The sequence below is a fragment of the Passer domesticus genome, chromosome 11, assembly GCF_036417665.1.
Source record: "Passer domesticus isolate bPasDom1 chromosome 11, bPasDom1.hap1, whole genome shotgun sequence".
Taxonomy (NCBI): domain Eukaryota; kingdom Metazoa; phylum Chordata; class Aves; order Passeriformes; family Passeridae; genus Passer; species Passer domesticus.
In genome coordinates this window covers 1,079,231-1,098,063 of record NC_087484.1, presented here as the reverse complement: position 1 = coordinate 1,098,063, position 18,833 = coordinate 1,079,231, and the positions used below count along the sequence as shown (strand labels likewise).

At 54.6% G+C, this 18,833-nt stretch overlaps 1 protein-coding gene across 3 annotated transcripts; it reads right to left on the bottom strand.

Annotated features, from left to right (window-relative positions):
• Positions 1-680: 680 nt before the first annotated feature.
• TIPARP (TCDD inducible poly(ADP-ribose) polymerase) lies at positions 681-17,607 on the bottom strand. Of its 3 annotated transcripts, none has more exons than XM_064385039.1 (6): positions 16,843-17,607; positions 13,582-14,579; positions 5,020-5,188; positions 3,837-4,018; positions 1,541-1,816; positions 681-1,374 (listed from the first exon to the last, which is right to left on the bottom strand). In XM_064385039.1, exons 2-6 carry the CDS (start codon positions 14,514-14,516, stop codon positions 927-929), a joined length of 2,010 nt encoding a protein of 669 aa, XP_064241109.1. In that variant the 5' UTR covers positions 14,517-14,579; positions 16,843-17,607; the 3' UTR covers positions 681-926. The 3 variants fall into 3 exon arrangements, with proteins under 3 accessions (XP_064241109.1, XP_064241107.1, XP_064241108.1); XM_064385037.1 differs by lacking the exon at positions 16,843-17,607 and adding an exon at positions 16,376-16,657; XM_064385038.1 differs by lacking the exon at positions 16,843-17,607 and adding an exon at positions 15,743-16,355.
• Positions 17,608-18,833: the final 1,226 nt, after the last annotated feature.

Genomic DNA, 18,833 nt, shown 5'->3' with positions numbered 1-18,833 from the left:
GGAATTCTCTCTCATGCCAGGTTTCCCTGAGGCCCTGGGAAGCTGACTGGAGCAGGTTGTGACAAGGCACAGCTGAGTTTGGGGGGAGCCCCAGCACACAGAGCCTGAGCCCCACAGGAGCTCCCTGGAGGGCAGCGAGGGCTCCCAGCCACACCTGTGCTGCTGCAGGAGCCTTCAGAGGGACACAATTCCTGGAAAAGGTCCCAGTGAGGACAGGGCACCTCAGGTACATCCAAACCACAGGCCTGGAGGTGAAAATTACAGTCAGAGTGGTTTGGGAGGGGAGAGACCTTAGAGCCCATCCTGCACCACCCCCTGCACAGGCCGGGACACCAACAAGGGACAGACTGTGTGTCCCTGCTCCTGCTGGACAGCCATCCCAGGTTTTAAACCCTCCCCACAGACCATGCTAATCTCTTCCTGATTTTTCTTGATTTTAGAAAATGATCTGTTTGTATTGTCCTGTTCAATAATGCAAAGTATGAGCACGGGGTAGTTTTGTATCTCTCCCTCAATCTCTATGAAATATGATCATAAGAAATAGTGGACGGGGGAATGTCTTATTTAATATCCTTGGGATGAAATGTGGTTCTGAGTCCCTAGAAATGGACATGCTGAAATGTTAAGAGATCAGGGCGTGACAGGCACAGAACGCCACTGAAATGACACCCACAGACACGTTCTGAAACATGAATATTTACTAACATAAATAAACAGTGTTTTATAACAAAAGGCACAGATTTTCAACTATAAACAATGGAAAAATATGTACAGTTTCCACATAGGAAATCAACCAGCAAGTGCACAGTTGGTCACCTCAGTGACCTTCCTTCCAAGTCATTCCAGCAGTCAGGAAGAGTCCAGATTTCACCTCCCCCACACCAACTGCTGCCAGCCGAGTTTGCGGCAGGGAGCAGCACAGGCTGTCAGATGGACACCGTGCTGCTGACCTCCTCGTACTGGATGATGAAGTAGGGGTAGCTCTGGTCGTCGTTGAAGATGACGAAGATCTGGGGCTCGAAGTAATTGTCCACGCAGGAGTCGTAGAGGTCGCTGGTGATGCTGCCGGGCTCCACGGGCGGCGGCCTCCTCATGGTGTGGTTGCCCACCGTGTACCTGCCCGTGAGCACCTTGGCCAGGAACATGAAGTGCACGCCCTTGGGGGAGCGCTTGGAGAAGTTGTGGGAGTAGCTGGCCTTCCTGGCGAAGTAGCTGCCCTGGCCGAACATGGTGGCGTGCTTGCCGCAGACGCGCGGGTCGAAGTTGTGCTTGCAGATGCCATCCACCACGTCCTGCGACGTGCCGTGGAACAGGTGCCGCTCGTTCATGATCCTGTCCAGCCCGGACATCTTCTTGGACATGTACTCCTTTTTCCTGGAACACAAAATGGGAGTGAGGGTGAGCGTTCGCTGCGTGTCGGCCGTGTTTTCGTTGTGGTATCACCCTCTGGAGGAGCTCAGCTGTGAGAGGAGATACAAATCTCTCGCAGAAAATTCCTCCTCTAGGAGTATCCGTTATTAAAGATCTGCAATTCTCTTACCTTTTATACTTCTCCCAAAGGAACTGGTTCTGCACTCGCAGGATTTTCAAGATCTTGTATTTGGTCTCTGGCACAGTCTTGTGGAACAGGTTGTAAATGGTTCTATAGCTTTTGTCTTCCTTCAGAACAGGCACTTGGATGAAGTCCTGAGCTGGATCCATTCCAATCCAGGTCTCGGGGTAGAAGCTGGGAGAGGTGACAGCAGCTGGGGACAGGTCGTGTGCGGCAGCAGGGTCGGGGCACGGCGAGGGCACGGCAGAGCTGCCACCCAGGGTCCTGGGGAGGACAAAGGCTGTGCTCAGACACCCTCAGCAGCCTCCAGTCACCCAGTTCATCCCCAGCAGGGCTGAAAAGCCTCTGATCACCATGGGAGTGTCCAAGGCCACGTTGGGCAGGGCTTGGAGCACCCTGGGATGGTGGAAGTGTCTGCCTGTGGCAGGGGGTGGCACTGGATGGGATTTAAGGCCCCTTCCCAAACAGGAAGATTCTTACTGCCATTTACACAGCCAGAGGTGGATTTGCATTTGAAGCTGGTTATTTTCCTGCCCCTCCTCTGGGAATGCTGCCTGGAGAACAGGCAGGGCTGAGGGAGGGAGCTGTGGCCAAGAAGCCCCATGGATGCCAGGAAAAAAACCTTGGAAAACCCAGGAAAGGAGCCCAGCAGGACCCTGCTCCTACCCTCCTGCAGCTCTGTGGAACCCTCCCACTCTGGAAGCTGCTGAGCTGAGAGAAGTGGCCGTGGTGGTTTATGTTCCCTGATCCCAGCTGAGTGAGCAGCCCTTACTCAGCTGAGTGAATCCTCACTGCCTGGATTCCCCCTCCTGTGCCGAGGGGAACATTGGGACCATGGCACCTGCAGGGCCCTGGCACAGCTCCTGCAGCTGCAGGAACTCGTGGGGCGAGCTCCAAAGTCCACCAAGGAGGATTTTCCCAAAGTATTTCTCTGGGAAAAGCTGCCAGCCCTTCAGTGCCCCGGGGCAGGCAGCAGGAGAGAGGCACTGGCTGCTGCCAGGCCCAGGGTGGAGCTGCTCTCCAAAGCCCACAGATGGCCAGAAACCAAATCAAACCCAAGGAAAAGTGTTGGGAGGGGAAATTTAGTGGAAAAAGATCTATTTTTAAATCAACACATGGAAAGCTGTGACAGCCCTCCCACTTTTCAGGGCAGAAACGCTCTCTGAGTGTTCTCTGGCTGTTCCCTCCTGCTCGAGGCCAAGGCCAGGATTCCCTTCATTTGCATGGATTTGACTCAACTCCAAGTTCTCCTCACTGGTTATTAACAGCTGAGCAGAAACCCAGAAATTTGTTCTACAAATTGCTAATAAAATAGCAATAAAATACCAAAGTAGGCATTTGTTTTTAATTTGGTTTTCCTCTTGAGAACCAGGACTGCTCTAACCAACAAGTCCACTGCTGGTGTTTTACTGGCACGCTGCAGCTTCTCTCTGATAAGCTGGGGTTTCCTTCCTGTAAAACCCTATCTAAAAACACCTCCCAGCCCACGTGTGCTGAGGCTGTGACCAAACCCCAGAGGGGTGAGGGCTCTGAGCACACCCAGTGCTCCCACTGAACCAGCGCGGGATGGTTTGGGCTGCCAGGACCTCCAAGCCCATCCAGAGCCACCCCCTGCCGTGGCAGGGACACCTCCCACAGCCCAGGGTGCTGGAAAATGGACAGGATGTTCCAGCATCCACAAGGTACATCACAAATTTAAACAAGGAGCTCCTCAGATAAATGTTCCTTTGGAAAGCGGCAGGAGCTGCCAGCATGACCCAGATTTTGGGTTCTCATTCCCATTTCCCACCCAACAGTGCCTGCTCCCTGTCACAGCCCAGGAACACAACTCCCCCATCCAGCTCCATGTGGAGAGCACTGGGAATGGCCCAATTTTGGGGATACCTGCTGCAGGAAGGGCAGTGGGAACGGCCTGGTTTTGGGGATACCCACTGCAGGAAAGGCACTGGGAATGGCCCAGTTTTGGGGATACCTGCTGCAGGAAGGGCACTGGGAATGGCTCAGTTTTGGGGATACCTGCTGCAGGAAGGGCACTGGGAATGGCCCAATTTTGGGGATACCTGCTGCAGGAAGGGCACTGGGAATGGCTCAGTTTTGGGGATACCTACTGCAGGAAGGGCACTGGGAATGGCTCAGTTTTGGGGATACCTGCTGCAGGAAGGGCACTGGGAATGGCTCAGTTTTGGGGATACCTGCTGCAGGAAGGGCACTGGGAATGGCCCAATTTTGGGGATACCTACTGCAGGAAGGGCACTGGGAATGGCTCAGTTTTGGGGATACCTACTGCAGGAAGGGCATGAGCAGCAGGCAGGAGCGCAGCAGGGGCCTCCTCTTGATCTCCCTGCGGAAGCAGGAGTTCTGCTGGAAGCCATCCTTGATGTTGAGGATGTACTGGTTGTGCCAGGTGATGAAGCGCACCTCGCGCAGCCCGCGGCAGCTCGCCTCCTCGATCAGCCTCACCACGGGCTGGATGGGGAAACGGGGAGAAACGGGGGGGAAATGGGGGAAAACCAGGGGGGAAAATTGGGGGAAAACGGGGGGGAAAAATGGGGGAAAACGGGGGGGGAAAATGGGGGGAAAGGGAGAAAAAAGGGGGGGGGGAATGGGGGGGGGGGAAGGGAGAAAAAAGGGGGAAAAACCAGGGGGGAAAAATGGGGGAAAACAGCAGGAGGGGAACCAGGAACGAATGGGAAGAAAACAGGGGAAAAACCCGGGAAAAAACAGGGGAAAATGGGGGAGAAAATAGTGGGGGGGAAACAGGGGGGGGAAAGGGGGAAAAAGGGGGAAAAACAGGGGAGAAACGGAGCGAAAACAGAGAAGGGAAATGCACACATGAGAAACCACACGCTGCAAAATTCATATTCCTGTTCTACACTGCACAAATCCAGTTCTCCTCGCAGCTCCAACACCCTGAGTGTGTTATTTGTGGTATTTGAGAGCTGTGCCCAACTCTCTGCAGCTCTTACACTCAGGGATTATTTCTGGGACTGCCAGCACTGACGAGGTTTCACTCCAAACATCAGCCCAAGGGCTGCACCCCACAGCTCGGGCAGTGCCTGTCCTGCCACAGCAGAGCTCTGGGACAGGGAAATCAATTAAAAACTGCCAAGGTAAATGGAGCTGCAGAAGCTGTCCCACTGTCATAAAACCAAATCAGGCTCCAGAAGGGCTTCCTTGGTACTGCCACAAGCTGGTTTGCTCCCCAGAGGGACAGTCTGGCCAGCCCTCATGTCTCTGATGCTTTCTGGTAATTCTAGTCACAGCATGACAGAATCACAACCCAGGCCAGCAGAGCTGTCCCTTCACTGCTTCCTCAGTTCAACAGTGACTCTCCTCCTCCTCAGAGGAGCCCCAAATCCCCTCCCTGAGTGTCTGCAGGGGAACCAGGCTGAACACGGATGTATGCAGGGTGTGCTGCATGGAGAGCTGGGGCTGGGGCCCAGCAGCAGGGCTGGAAGGGGCCATACCTCGGAGTACTCTCTCCAGCCAAAGTGGTCCCTGCAGAAGTACTTCCACACCGTGTAGCAGTTGGAGCTGGAGCTGGGGCACGAGGCTGTGGACAGGCGCCGCATTTGGTCGAACTCTGCGCTTTCATAAAATTTCATGAGGTTCAGATCCACCCAGCACTCCTGGCCCCTGGGGAAAATGGGAGAAACAGACAATTCTCACCTTTTGTATGCCATTAAACACATGGTTTTCAGCACAGGGGGACAACACCTCAAACCCAGCAGCTGTCTGAGGTGTAGAATCCTGGAATGGTTTGGGCTGGGAGAGCCTAAATCCCACCCAGTGCCACCCCTGGGACACCTCCCACTGTCCCAGGCTGCTCCAATTCCCAATATCCAACCTGGCCTTGGGCACTGCCAGGGAACAATTCCTGCCCAATATCCCATCCAGCCCAGCTTCCAGGCAGTTTAAAGCCATTCTCCTTGTCCTGGCACTACGTGCCCTTGTTAAAGGTCCCACAGAGACTCGAGAGGTGAGAACAGATTTCTCAAGAATTTCTCCTCACCAACTCACCAAATAAAGGTCTCTATTTATAAAAATAAAGCAGTTCAGTGGAACTGTTTGCACAGAGAGAGTGAGCACGTTGAACTCTCACAAGAACAGGGCACACAACCCAAATTTGGTGCTGTAGAACAGCACAATTCAAAATAAAACTCCACGAGCTCTCAACAGCAGAATGTGACCGCACTAATAAGTTTCATTTTCTCTGTTCCCTAAATGTAAGAAATAACAGATGGTGTCAACTTGGCAGGACGCTTGCAGGACCGAGCAGGTTCCTTGCCTGGCAAGTTTTAACACTGATAGATTTTTCCAGATTGGTGCAGCCAAAACAAGGATCTTTAGGCTCTTCCTTCCATCCTTCTGCAGAGCTCCAGCCCAATCAGTGAATCCCCGAGCTCTTTCCCTTCAGCAGGACAAACACTCTCTAGACGTCACGGCCACGGTCACGTCCAAGGAGATGAGTAGAGAAATCAGTCTGTCAGTGCTCTGAAACCACGTGTGGTTTGCGCTCCTCTCCGAGTTACCGCAAACAGGTTCAGAAAAACAGAACTGCTGCTCGCAGCAGGGCCAGCAGGAAACGAGAGCTGCTCCAGCAGAACAGCTGTGAGACACAGCACGGCCACAGCCCAGCTCTGCCTGCTGAAACTACTGATCTGCTCTCTCTGACTCAACCAGTTCCTCCCTGCAGCAGCAGCAGCCTGGCGGCCCCCGGCCCTCAGGGGCTTCAAAGAGCCCAAGAGCACGAGAAGGTTTTGTACTCAGGGCTGGGGAGCCACGCTGAGCTCAGCCACTGCAGAGGCAAGGCAGGCACTGACACTTGCTGGTGACACCAGGCCAGCAGATCTTATCTCGTTTGTGCTCTTGGTGGAAGCTGCAGGGGAAGGGCTCTCCCACAGATCGGCCCAGCTTTGGGTGGGGGGCTGAGTGTTTGAACTCCTGCATGAAACCAAACGCCACTTAAAGGGTATTGGCTTCAAAAGCTCAGAGAAATCACAGTTTTGGTTAAATTGGAAAAGCTCCCGCAGACCATCGAGTCCAACCGTCCCCAGCACTGCCAAGGCCACCCCTGGCCCACGTCCCCAAGTGCCACATGCCCAGGGCTGTTAAACCCCTCCAGGGATGGGGACTCCAGCAGGCAGCCTGTGCCAGGGCTGGGCACCCAACCAGGAGTGTAATGTGGAAGCACAGGTACTGAAATAGCAACAGCAGAGCTCAGGCAGCAGAGCCAAACGTGCTGCCATGGAAAGGCAGGGCAGGAGGAAAGGCCAGGAGCACTCCCAAGGGATGCTCAGCAGCAGCCCTTCCCAACAGAGCAGGAGCCAGGGCTGGGCTGCCAGGCACACAGGAACCTCTGCAGCAGGGCAAGAGCACAAACAACCCATCTGAGCTGATCTTATCAGGGCCTCCTCAGTTCAAACCCGAGAGGGGCACCAGTGCCAGGGCAGCACGTGAGTTTCAGATTTGACTGCGTTTGCCCTCCCACCAAGTCATGCTGCTCTCTGTGGTGACCGTGGGCCACGTGGGAGGTGACACCTCACACTGGGGAAAGATGCTGCAGACACATTTCCCTCCCAGCTTACAGGCTCCGTCCTCAGGGGACAAAAGAACCCAAAACCAGGGACTTTGCTGCTTTTCCTGTGTTTATTTTTTAAAAGCTGGAAAGACTGTTTTCCCCTGCCTTTACATCTGGTGACTGGGGTGCTTGCAAAAGCAATCTTCTGGAATTTTCACAGCCAGGGGGGCCAGCTTGTAAACCTGAAACAACTGCTGACACACTGGCCCATATATGTAGATGTGTGTGTGTACATGTACAGCTTAGATGAATGCCTGGCAGGGAAAATAAAAACAATAATAATAACAATTATTAAAGTAGCCCCCCAGCTCTGGGTCAGGAAGTCCTCGAGGCAGGGCTGCTGGAGGAGAAGGGACTGTTCCAGAAGCTGTTTGTTCTTCCCAAGAACCCACTCCTGGCCACTCCTGAACACGAGGGCCTGGCCAGGGGGCCTGGGGTGGGCACGGGTAAGTTCTCAAACCCCACAGCAATGAGGATGGTGAGCACATCCCCCTCTCCCAAGGAGTGCACAGGCACTCTCTTTCCCAATTCCAGCCCCAGCTGCACCTAGTGTTTGCAGGGCAGCACAAACAGTGTCCCTGTGCCTGCTGGGCTCCAGGGGCTCTGAGATGTGGATGTGCCTGGGAGGGCTTGGGTTGTTTGTTTCATTGGTAAATCGGTGAAAGATGCTCCTGCAGGGGTGGGGCTCCATGACCTTTAAGGGTCTTTTCCAACATAAACTATTGATGTTTTAGAGGAGCACAAGCCCAGCTCTGAGTGGCTGCAGAGCTGGTACAGGCAGGGACCCTAAGGCTCACCCAGTGCCACCCCTGGGACACCTCCCACTGTCCCGGGCTGCTCCAGCCTGGCCTTGGGCACTGCCAGGGATCCAGGGGCAGCCCTGGCTGCTCTGGGCACCTGTGCCAGGGCCTGCCCACCCTCCAGGGAGGAACTCCTTTCCAACGCCCCACCTATCTCTGCCTTCTGGCAGTGGAAATTCATTCCCCTTGTCCTGTCATTCCAGGCTTTTCCTAAAAATGAATGTTCCCCATCACACCTTCCAAAACCAACATTCCCCAAAAAACCACTCCTGTGACTACAGGAATCAGATTCCCAATTATTACTCATCCCTCCTGATTTCAACAGCTCCGAGCACCCAGCAGGAACCTCCTGATCACTGCTCCTGCTGAGCAAAGCACTGTCACAGCCCTCTGTGCCCCCTGGGTCCTGGCAGGGCCGTCCTGTCACAGCCCTCTGTGTCCCCTGGGTCCTGGCAGGGCAGTCCTGTCACAGCCCTCTGTGTCCCCTGGGTCCTGGCAGGGCAGTCCTGTCACAGCCCTCTGTGTCCCCTGGGTCCTGGCAGGGCCGTCCTGTCACAGCCTCTGTGTCCCCTGGGTCCTGGCAGGGCAGTCCTGTCACAGTCCTCTGTGTCCCCTGGGTCCTGGCAGGGCAGTCCTGTCACAGCCCTCTGTGTCCTCTGGGTCCTGGCAGGGCAGTCCTGTCACAGCCTCTGTGTCCCCTGGGTCCTGGCAGGGCAGTCCTGTCACAGCCCTCTGTGTCCCCTGGGTCCTGGCAGGGCAGTCCTGTCACAGCCTCTGTGTCCCCTGGGTCCTGGCAGGGCAGTCCTGTCACAGCCCTCTGTGTCCCCTGGGTCCTGGCAGGGCAGTCCTGTCACAGCCTCTGTGTCCCCTGGGTCCTGGCAGGGCAGTCCTGTCACAGCCTCTGTGTCCCCTGGGTCCTGGCAGGGCCGTCCTGTCACAGCCCTGCCTGGGAGCAGCTCCTGAGAGCCAGCCCTGCTCTGTGTCAGAGGAGCAGCCTGACCCCAGCCTGCAGCCAGGTGACAGCTGTTCCCCAACGTGCAGTCTGTTTATCGACAGGAAACAAGAGCAGGGATGGCAGTGATTGCGGCTCCTCGCAGCTCAGGGCCTCCCTGCCTTTGTGCAGCTAGGAGCCAATTAGTTCCATTTCATATGGAAATGGTGCTGCACAGTGCAGCAAAAAGGAACCGCACAGCACAAGGCAAACACTTCCAAAATCACTTCACAGGAGTTTCATCCGAGGCTCTGCCTTGCATTCCTGCTGGAAAGGAATGAAAAGCAGCTCCCAGCCACTCAGAGGGTACAGCCAAGAACCTCCCCCAAACTCAGGCAGAGGGACTCTCAGCTGGTTTCCCATCTCCCTGTTATCACTAACACATGCCTTATCTCACACACTGTGGCCTGTGTGGATCACACAGAAAACTTCTGAAATTTAACTGTTTGATGGGCCAGGGATCTGCAGAACTCCGAGGGGCTGTGGCTCTGCCCCACCCCTGGAAGTGTCCCAGGCCAGGCTGCATGGGGCTTGGAGCAGCCTGGGACGGTGGGAGGTGTCCCTGCCAGGGCTTTAAGGTCTTTTCCAAGCCAAGCACTCAGTGATTCCATGATTCCATCCTGAAATGCCTCCACCGTGCTCTGTATGATTTTAACACGTCAGGCACATTCTGTCAGCACCAGAGAAGCAGCCATCCCACACACAGAGGAATGAAGGAAAACCAGTTTCCTGTACATTTTGTTGTGTCCATGCCTCTCCTTCCCAGTCCCTTGACATGCCCCTGATAACTCCAGTGGAACACTCTGTATTTAGAGTCACGGAATGGCTGAGGTTGGAAAAGCCCTCCAAGAACACCGAGTCCAGCCCAGCCCAGAGCAGCGAGTGCCACGTCCAGCAATTCCTTGGACACCTCCAGGGATGGGCACTCAAACCTCCCCGGACAGACCCTTCCTGTGCCTGACCACCCTTTCCTTCCATGGAGAAATTCCTGCTGATATCTGAGCTGAACCTTCCCAGGACAGCCTGAGTTTCCCTTGTCCTGTCATTTACTGACTTCACCCAAGGGCCAGCACAGGGAGAACAGCTCCCAGCAGGACCCGTCCCACTGCAGAGCCACCTGCCCTTCCCTCACTGCAGCCATTCTTCTCTCCTAGCTACAAGGAGCCATTCCGTAAAATCACAGAAATTACGGGGAAAAAGAAAGAAAAAGGAAAGAAATCACAGCAACAGCAAGAAGCTGCTGTGTCAGGCGAGTTGGGAGCCCTTTTTGCCAGGAGGAAGAGTGGAATTTTCAGCCAAAGCAGGGAACTGTCGGGTCAGGAACTGCAGAGTTGCTTTAAACAAATCCTCCTGTAATCTTTACTGCTGCTGCTTGTTTTGAAAAGCAATGTGTGCATGATAGGACAGGTGTGTGTGTGGGGAAACCTGCTCAGCTGCTCAGCCAAGTATTTCCCCTTAGCAAAGAGCATCTTAAAATATCCCAACGTGGGCATCTCCTGCTGGAAAGCAGCACTTGGCACTGCTCTCTCTTTGCTGAAAGCTGGAACTTCTCCCAGCGCCTCTCCTCACATCTATGAGGAAAACCGAGTGCTTCTAAGTACTTTAACCTGCTTAAGTTGATGTTCCCCCATTTGTTTAGATAGCTTGGTATGCGGCTCTACATACTTGGCAGACTCAAGAATACAAAAAAACCCACATTAGTAATTTATGATTCTAGTTTGAGGCCAAACTGCAAGAAGCAGCTGAAGGAGTTGCATTACAAAGTAACTAAACAAGGTTTACCACTCCTCTGAGATCACATTCCCTTAGGTGAGAGGCAACAACTTAATGTGTATTTTACATTACTCATCTCAATAACTTATCTCCATCATTACTCATCCCAATAATTAAGAGGAAGGAAGGTTTATATAAATAGCTCTTTGAAGAACACCCTAATTCAGAGCTGATTCCCTAATTGAGCTGATGGCCAACACTTTCTGGAAGGGCCCAGCTCCCTGGGGGCAGCGCCGGTGCCAGGATCATTCCAATCCCCGCTCACCACACCCCCAGAGCGTGGGGGACACAGAGCAGGACAAACAGCAGCCTGGCCGGCCAGGCAGAGTGCTGAGCAGGCGTTTCCTCGGGCTGCCAGGGAGCAGACAGGCCTGCAAAGCTCGTCTGACCACGGCAGATTAATGGCTTTAACAAATAATGCTGTAACCACGGGACGCGGCGCTGGCGGTCACGGCTCCTGGCTCCCACTGCCAGGGGACACAGCACAGGGACACTGCCACCAGGGAGCTGGGGCTCCCCACACCTTGGCAGGCTCTCCTCACAAGGTGATGTTGCCTAAGAAGCAGCTGGTGATGATGCACACTGAAACGTTGACCTCCCACCTCAAAACCTGGCTTAAAACCTTGGCAAGTCAAAGTTCCAAGGAGGATCAGACTCAAAGTTTGAAATCAGAAGCTCTGGTCTCAAATAGAGCTTCACTCCAAAGGTCTCACTGACACATATCCAGCCGTGAAGCACTTCCAAGGTTGGAAGGGATCTTAAAGATCAGCTGATTCCACCCCTGCCCTGGCAGGGACACCTTCCCCTGTCCCAGGTGCTCCAGCCGCAGTGTCCAGCCCGGCCTTGGGCACTGCCAGGGATCCAGGGCACCCTGTGCCAGGGCCTGCCCACCCTCCAGGGAGCAATTTCTCCCCAACCTGCAGTGTAAATGTGCAGTTTGGCAGGAGCCACAGCCCAGCAAGGCCAGGGCTGCACCCCAGGCTCCGAGGGCAGTGTCCCACCCGGCTGTGCCCAGCCCACGCTGCTCCTGTCCCTGCCCTCACGCTCAGGAACGTCCTGTCCCTGGCACACACCTGCCACCCTGTCCCCAGCTGGATCAGACAGGCAGAAACCCATGTGCCACCAGCCCCAGCAGGCTGGGAGCTGCACACCCAGGGCAAGGGAGGTGTCACTGCACAGCAGCTTCCCAGCCCGGGGTGAGCAAGCCATGACCAAGCACTGTGTCCTTTCCCATTCATCATCCCCAAGTCCATCCTTTAGGACACTGCTCATGTGCACTGATGGATTCGGTGACACAACTTCCAAAAGAAAACCATTTGCTCATTTACACAGAATTCAAAGTTAAATCATCTAATGGGCTTGTCTCTGGCTGTGCTGTTTTGTTTTCAGAAATCATTTCTAACACTTGGGAAATAGAAGTTCCTCTGTGGTAAAATACAGCAAAGTGTATCTGCTATGCACTTAGAAGATTCTTAAATTTTCATTAAAGACTGGTATGTTTCTTCAGGACAATTCTATAAAATGTAGTTGTTCCCTACTACATATCCTACTTCATTTTCATTTTCAGTATGGGACATCTATATTTTTGATGCTGCCATCATTAAAAAGGCCCTGTGGCTGCCCCTGGATCCCTGGCAGTGTCCCAGGTCAGGATGGATACTGGGGCTGGAGCAGCCTGGGACAGTGGGAGGTGTCCCTGCCATGGCAGGGGTGGCACTGGGTGGGATTTAAGATCCCTTCAACCCAAACCAGTGTGAGTCTATGACAAAGGTTGAATTCAGTGTCTAATCCAACATCAAATTAAGTGAAAGTAAAGACTCACGCTGACTCCAAGCGCTAGATTTGGTCTGGTGCCAAATGAGAAATCTCAGCTGAATAAATGAAAATAAAATATTGAGAAAGTAGGGATATGCTTTCTTCAGGAACTGCAAGGAAGAAGAGGCAGTGAGCAGAACCCCTAAGGATTCAGGTGGAAAAGGCAGTGTGAAGTTTTCACTCCAGAAATGTCACTTTGAACTGGGGTTGTGCCAGCCTGGCAAACTTCTCCTCTCTTATCTGCCCTGCCACGATGTGCATCACACACTTCCTCAAAAAAAAAAATCCAAACCCAAAGCAGTCTGCACCCTGCACTAGCTGGACCTGCAAACATCACTGTTCCCCTCTGCTCCTCGCACTGGAACCTGCAGGGGAGAAGCTGAACAAGTTTTAGCTCTCGGGGTGCAGGAGCCCACACAGGTCACACAACCACATCCACCTAACAGCTGTTGGTTAATTTTAGAAAATGAGTCAATAAACAAGCTCTACAGAGAAAACAATAGCTTCAATAACTGCTCTAATAGTGGAGATGATCAGCATTTCTGAGCGTGTGGCTCAGGCTGCTCACAGGGAATAGCTGGAACATCCCCACTAACTGACAGGGATATGACACTTGCCAAGGGCCCTGCAGAGCTCCCCTCTGGCTCAGCTCTTTGGGGTGGAATGATGCAGGCTGTGCTCACAGACACAGAGCAACTGCTCTGTCATCCCTGTCCCCAGCGCTGCCAAGGCTTTCCTGCTGCCACTTTGTCCAACACAGAGGAAAGACTAATTAGGAATGCCAAGAACAAGCACAGCATTCCACAACAGTCTCTGAATTCCTACTGAGCTGAAGTTTTCTTATTTCACACACTCCAAGTCCTCCAGCTTCAAAGAACACATTCCAGATGCTAAATAACAGTTTACAAGTGTACAAATGTTTTTTGACCAGTGAAACTTGTTGGATATAAATCAAGAAACATCATGCCAGAGTTTATAACACACTTGGATACAAGTATCAGGGGAAAAAAGGCACATTCTGGTATATTTCTGCACCCTTCCCAGCAGGGGAGTACATTCAATTACCTACCCGTACTTGACTTTGATCTTGTCATTGTCAGGGTTGCAGTAAAGCCTTTCCAGGTGCTCCTGGGAATCGTTGGTCACACTTTGCCACCTCTGGGTTGCTGTCCTCCTCACCTGCCAGTGATAGGGTAACACTGTGTGATGCTTGGGACAGTCACTGCCATAAACACAAGTGCCCTGGAGAAAATCCACACAGATTTCAATCCCGTCCTCCTGGTGGGTGTGATACTGCAGCTGGTTCAAGAGCTCAAACACCAGGTCAAGGGAAGCTTCTTCACTTTTATCCTGGAATATCCCAGCACTGAATTTATTGCTTGGGGTCAAGTTGTATTGCATTGGACAGCTGTTCTCCTGGAGTAAGCCAGATGTGTAGCTTTCCAGAACCTTGTCAGGGAACAAAGGACAAGCTGCACCATCACCAGCACTTGGGTGCAAAGGATGATCCTGGAATGATTCATTACCATTATCAGCAGCAGTTCCAGGAGTTTCTGGGGAGAAGCCTTGCTCTCCTGCCTGCACGTCCTGCTCAGGATGCCCGGGGGAAGGACGAGCTCCTGGCAGCTGACCCTGCACATCTGGAGCTGCTGGCATCAGCACGGTCACATTATTTTCTGTCTGGGGGCAAGAGGTACCGAGGTCCAGAGTCTTTTTCACAGCAGGTTCACATAAGTCACCGTGGCCACCCCGCTGGCCTCGGGGCACAAAGACCCTGTCCAAGGCCCCGGCTCCCAGCAGGCTGGTGAAGATGGGCCGCAGAGCCCGCAGAGTCTGTGGGTCCAGTCTCTTCTGCACTTGCTGCTTCTTCTTGAAGCAAGGCTTCACCGGGGGGATCTTTTCAGCCAGCCTCACCTGGGGAGAAAAGTCCTCCGAAGGAGAGCACTTCATGGCTGGGCAGGGAGCCTGGGGCACCACGCACGCCGGCTGCGGCTCGGTGTCCATCGGACACAGACTTTGCTCCCTCCAAATCACTTTCAAACGTCCCAGAGCCTCCCAGGAATCAACCTAGGGCAGAAAGGAAAACAAGACAGTTAATCTCTCTAATTGCTCATGGTTGACATGAACAAGATCACCCCTGGAGAGGATTTTGAGCCAGCAAGAGCAAACTCCTCCCCTCGCTGTGACTGCGGGCAGCCCTTAGGCACGTAAAGCATGAAAACAGCTAAACTGGGGCTAATTAATCCCAAACCCAGAGTGCTCCTCTCCCCGCACACGCAGGCTCTGAGACACTCCGGCACGCACACGCAGTCCCGCGAGGGTGGGCAGGAAAGGGGGATGGTCCGACGCCTCCTCCCTGTCAGGATGTTCAACAAACGGGAGCACTTGGGTTCGTTCTATCCCACAAAGAGAACATGACAGCGCTCGTTCCTGCGCCTCCCTCACACACAGACCCGAGCAGCATGAGACACGTCGCCCCCCGCACTTCAGGCGTTCCTGCTCCATTTCCTCTCCCACCGGAGGAGCAAACCTACACGTTCCCATCGCGCTGGCATGTGTCCTCCCTCGTGTCACCTCCCACAGCCCCGCGGAGCCGCTGGCTGCGGAGAGCCACGGCAAACCTGCGGCGGGGCCACCGTGCCGGGCTCGCAGGAACTCGCTGCCCGTCCCTGCCCCGAGCCACCCGCGGTGACACACCGGGCGCCAGGAATTACACCGGCCAGGGAAGCCAGCAGAAGGGTGATGTTACTCAGGAACCGAGAAAGGCATTGCAAGCTGCAGAATTGTATTGTTTTAAAGCACAAATAAGCAGTGTGTCTCGCACGTCACCAAAAGCAAGTGCTATGCCTTTTAATCAGGAATCCTGTAATATTTGATTACATTTAATTAAACCTTCTTCAATCTCACAGGCAGGCTCAATGCTCAGAGTGGAGCACATTAAGGATTACTTCCTGGATAAATGCATTCCGAGCAAAGTTACTCCTCACTTCAAAACAAAATCCCAAAGAACAGAGAAAATTTGGCAATAATCTCTTACTACTGATGATTTGCTCTGGAAAATATCTAATCGAGCCTTCTGTATTTTGGAACATTCATTTATAAGGCTTTTCCATTTCCCTGGGAAACAGCACGTCAGAATTGCCAGGAAAAAGAAAGAAACTTGTGCCTCTCCAGTTTTCCCATTTTTAGATTAAAGTTAAAGCAACTGGTATATCTGTTTGGCAGCTAACCCCAAAGTCATCGGTGTATCTGTTATTCTTCCACAGACACCAGGCAATTCCTCCAAACCACCAAAGGCACTTCAGGTAACTCCAAAGGTTTAAAAATCCTCGGCTCCGAAGAGAATGAGACGTTCCCGCTGTGGCAGGCCAGGTCTCAGCGCCCTGGCGAGGAGCGAGAGGATCCGCCAGGGCTCAAGGACCCCGCAGCGCCAAGGTGCTGAGCAAGTGACTTCTGATCTCCTCCAGCCATACCTTTGCTGCCATTTCAACATTCATACTCCTCACTCCACCAGCATTTCAGTCTGGCTGCTATTTTTACAGAAGTGCCTCAGTGAGCAGAGCCGGGTCCCCCAGCGGCTCTAAAAATAAAGCGGCAGGAAGGACGAGGCTGGGGCTCGGCCGGCGCTGCCGTGCCGCAGCGGGCGGCAGCGCTCCCGCAGCGATGCTCCGCAGCCGCCGCTCCCCCGCCGGGGCTCCGCTCCCCAGCGCTCCCATCGCACGCGAGCCGCGCCTCCGCTCCAAGGAGAGCCGCTCCGCCGGCGTGAGACGCGCTGCAACCACGAACAATGGACGAGCAGCCCAGCACGGAACCTGCGGCCGGCGGGGCTGCCGGGCAGCCAGCCCAGCGCAGCTGGCACCTACCGGCGCGGGCTCCCTCGGCGCTGCTCCCGCCTTCCGACCCAAATCCACGGTAACTCCAGAGCGAAATCACTTTTCTGGTGGGGGGGGGGCTGCAATGAACACGGCGGGCGGTGCCGGGACACCGTGACCGCGGCCGGAGCGGGTCAGCCCCGCCGTGTCCACCCGCACATACCGCCCTGCCCGGCCCGGCTCCTCGGGCCGCCCGTGCCGCCCGTTTAAATAGCGCTGCCGCGGCAGCCGCGAGGGCAGCGCGGCCGGGGCGGGGCGGGCAGGGCCGGCTCTCCGCCCCGGGGCCGGCTCTCCGCCCGGGGCCGGCTCCCCGCCCTCGGGGCCGGTCCCCCCGCGGCGCCGGCCGGGCTGCAGCACGCCCCGCGCCGGTGTCAGCGGCCAGAACCGAAAGCGCCGCCCGAGGCCGTTCCCGAGAGCGATAGGACAAGAGGCCCCTTCGCGTTTCATTTATCACGCACCGAGCGTTTCGTTTCGGGCGGCAGGGAGGGAGCGATGTCCCCGAGCACGGCGCTGCGTGCGCGGGGCTCGCACGCGAGCCGGGGACGCGCCGGGAATGAGCCGTGTCAGCCCGGGCGCTCCAGTCACGCAGCACGGAGGAACACGCCGTCCTCACGGAAGGCAAGCACGGCACCCTGAGCCTCCCCGCGCCGCCGAGCTCTCGGTGCGAGCGGCTCCAGCCGCGCTAATTAATGAGTAAGAGACAAACAGGGAGCCCGTCCCGGAACAGTCACCCTGACTCACGCGGTGCACCCACACGCAGCCCCTGGCACGGCGCTGCCCCCATCGGGGCCCTGCTCCTGCCGGTGACACACTGCGGAAAAGCGAGCGTGGAGCGGAACAGGTTTCCCGGAGAGGCTGTGGCTGCCCCAGGCCGGGAAGTGCTCAAGGCCAGGCTGGACGGGGCTTGGAGCAGCCTGGTCTGCAGAAGGTGTCCCTGCCCACGGCAGGGCGGTGGAATGAGATTGGCTTTAAGGTCCCTTCCGAACCCAAGGCAGGCTGTGATAACGCGCTGGAGGCAGCTATTGTTTGTTGACGGAGTATTTTATAGGTGGGATTGGTTAAGAGCAGCTAGCCTCCCTTTGTCCCAGCCGTGCCCGTGCTGTCACCGTCTGGCTGTACGTGTGCGGGAGCACGGCCGGTTCAGCTGTCCGTGCCGGCCTGGCATGCTTCCCTGCTGAATCACTGCCTGCTCCGGAGAAACCCCAGCAGGGCACGGCCAGCGGTTCACACGGACACGAAGCACTAACACCAGCCAGATAAGATAACTTGTAAAGGAGGCAGTAACTTCAGAATGGGACGCTGGTGTTGATGGAACACCTATTGTGTCATCTGCCCGGAGAGGCTGTGACTCCCGCCCCTGGAAATGTCCAAGGTTGGACGGGGCTTGGAGCAGCCTGACCTTTGGAAGGTGTCCCTGCCCACGGCAGGGGCTGGACCAAGATGAGCTTTAAGGTCCTTCCATCCCAAACCTTCCACAACTCGTGTTCTTGTTTTCTTTCTAAAGCCAGTCTTTCATTCCTTGTGCCCAGTGACTTTATGAAATTACACATACAGAAAACAAAGGCAGCTGGAAGGAAACTTGTGTTAAGGTGGCACAAATTGTACAGCACAGTTGGAAAATATTGCACAGCTGCATTTATAGCACAGGTAGGATTTGCCATTTTCCCAACAAATTACAGAAATGGAGCTCCATAGAATCACAGACTTTTTGGGGTTGGGAAGGACCTTAAAGCCCATCCAGTCCCACCTTCCACTGTCCCAGGCTGCTCCAAGCCCCATCCAACCTGGCCTTGGACTTCCAGAGATGGGGCAGCCACAGCTTCTCTGTGCAGGGCCTCCCCACCCTCAGAGGGGAGAATTTTATCCAATCTAAACCTACTCTTTGTCTGTTTGAACCATTCCCCCCTGCCCTGTCCCTCCATGTCCTTGTATATAGTCCCTCTCCAGTGCAGTTGGAGAGAGAATGACTCAAGAGAGACTGAGTTAAGGTGGCATCTGTATCTGCAGGAGCTGAAAACAAATTATCATCTATAAATTAATTGAGCTCTTGAGTGTCTGAAGCATCAGACAGAGCCTCCCAGTCTGTCTGGACTGGAGCATTCCCAAGCAGGGTGACTGGGATGTGTCACATCCTCGTTCAGGGAGAAGGAGCTGCTCACACACACTTGTATTTATGTGCCACCGCCAGAACAGAAATTACCACTTTGGAATAGCTCCCTTCGCGCATGAGCTATAAATAAGAGGCACATATGGCTGATCTGCACACTGGGGTGGGCACAGCTCCACTGCACTGGGGCTGGGAGGATGGAACCAGGCAAAGGCAGAGGCTGGAATAACCATCTTTCCCCAAACAAATACATAATTAAAGGAAACACAGCACACCAGACCCTCGGACACCCATTTCTGAGGCCACTCCACACAAATATAGAAAGAAACTCTGACCACCATG

Bases quoted from the DNA above. Each gene is read 5' to 3' on its own strand.
- TIPARP (XM_064385039.1), bottom strand. From the start codon at position 14,516: ATGGACACCGAGCCGCAGCCGGCGTGCGTGGTGCCCCAGGCTCCCTGC. The intron at 5,189-13,581 runs GTAGGTAATTGA...CATTTTCCCCAG, and splicing joins AAGATCAAAGTCAAGTACGG to GGGCCAGGAGTGCTGGGTGG. The intron at 1,817-3,836 runs GTAGGTATCCCC...TGTCCTCCCCAG, and splicing joins CTGCTCATGCCCTTCCTGCA to GACCCTGGGTGGCAGCTCTG.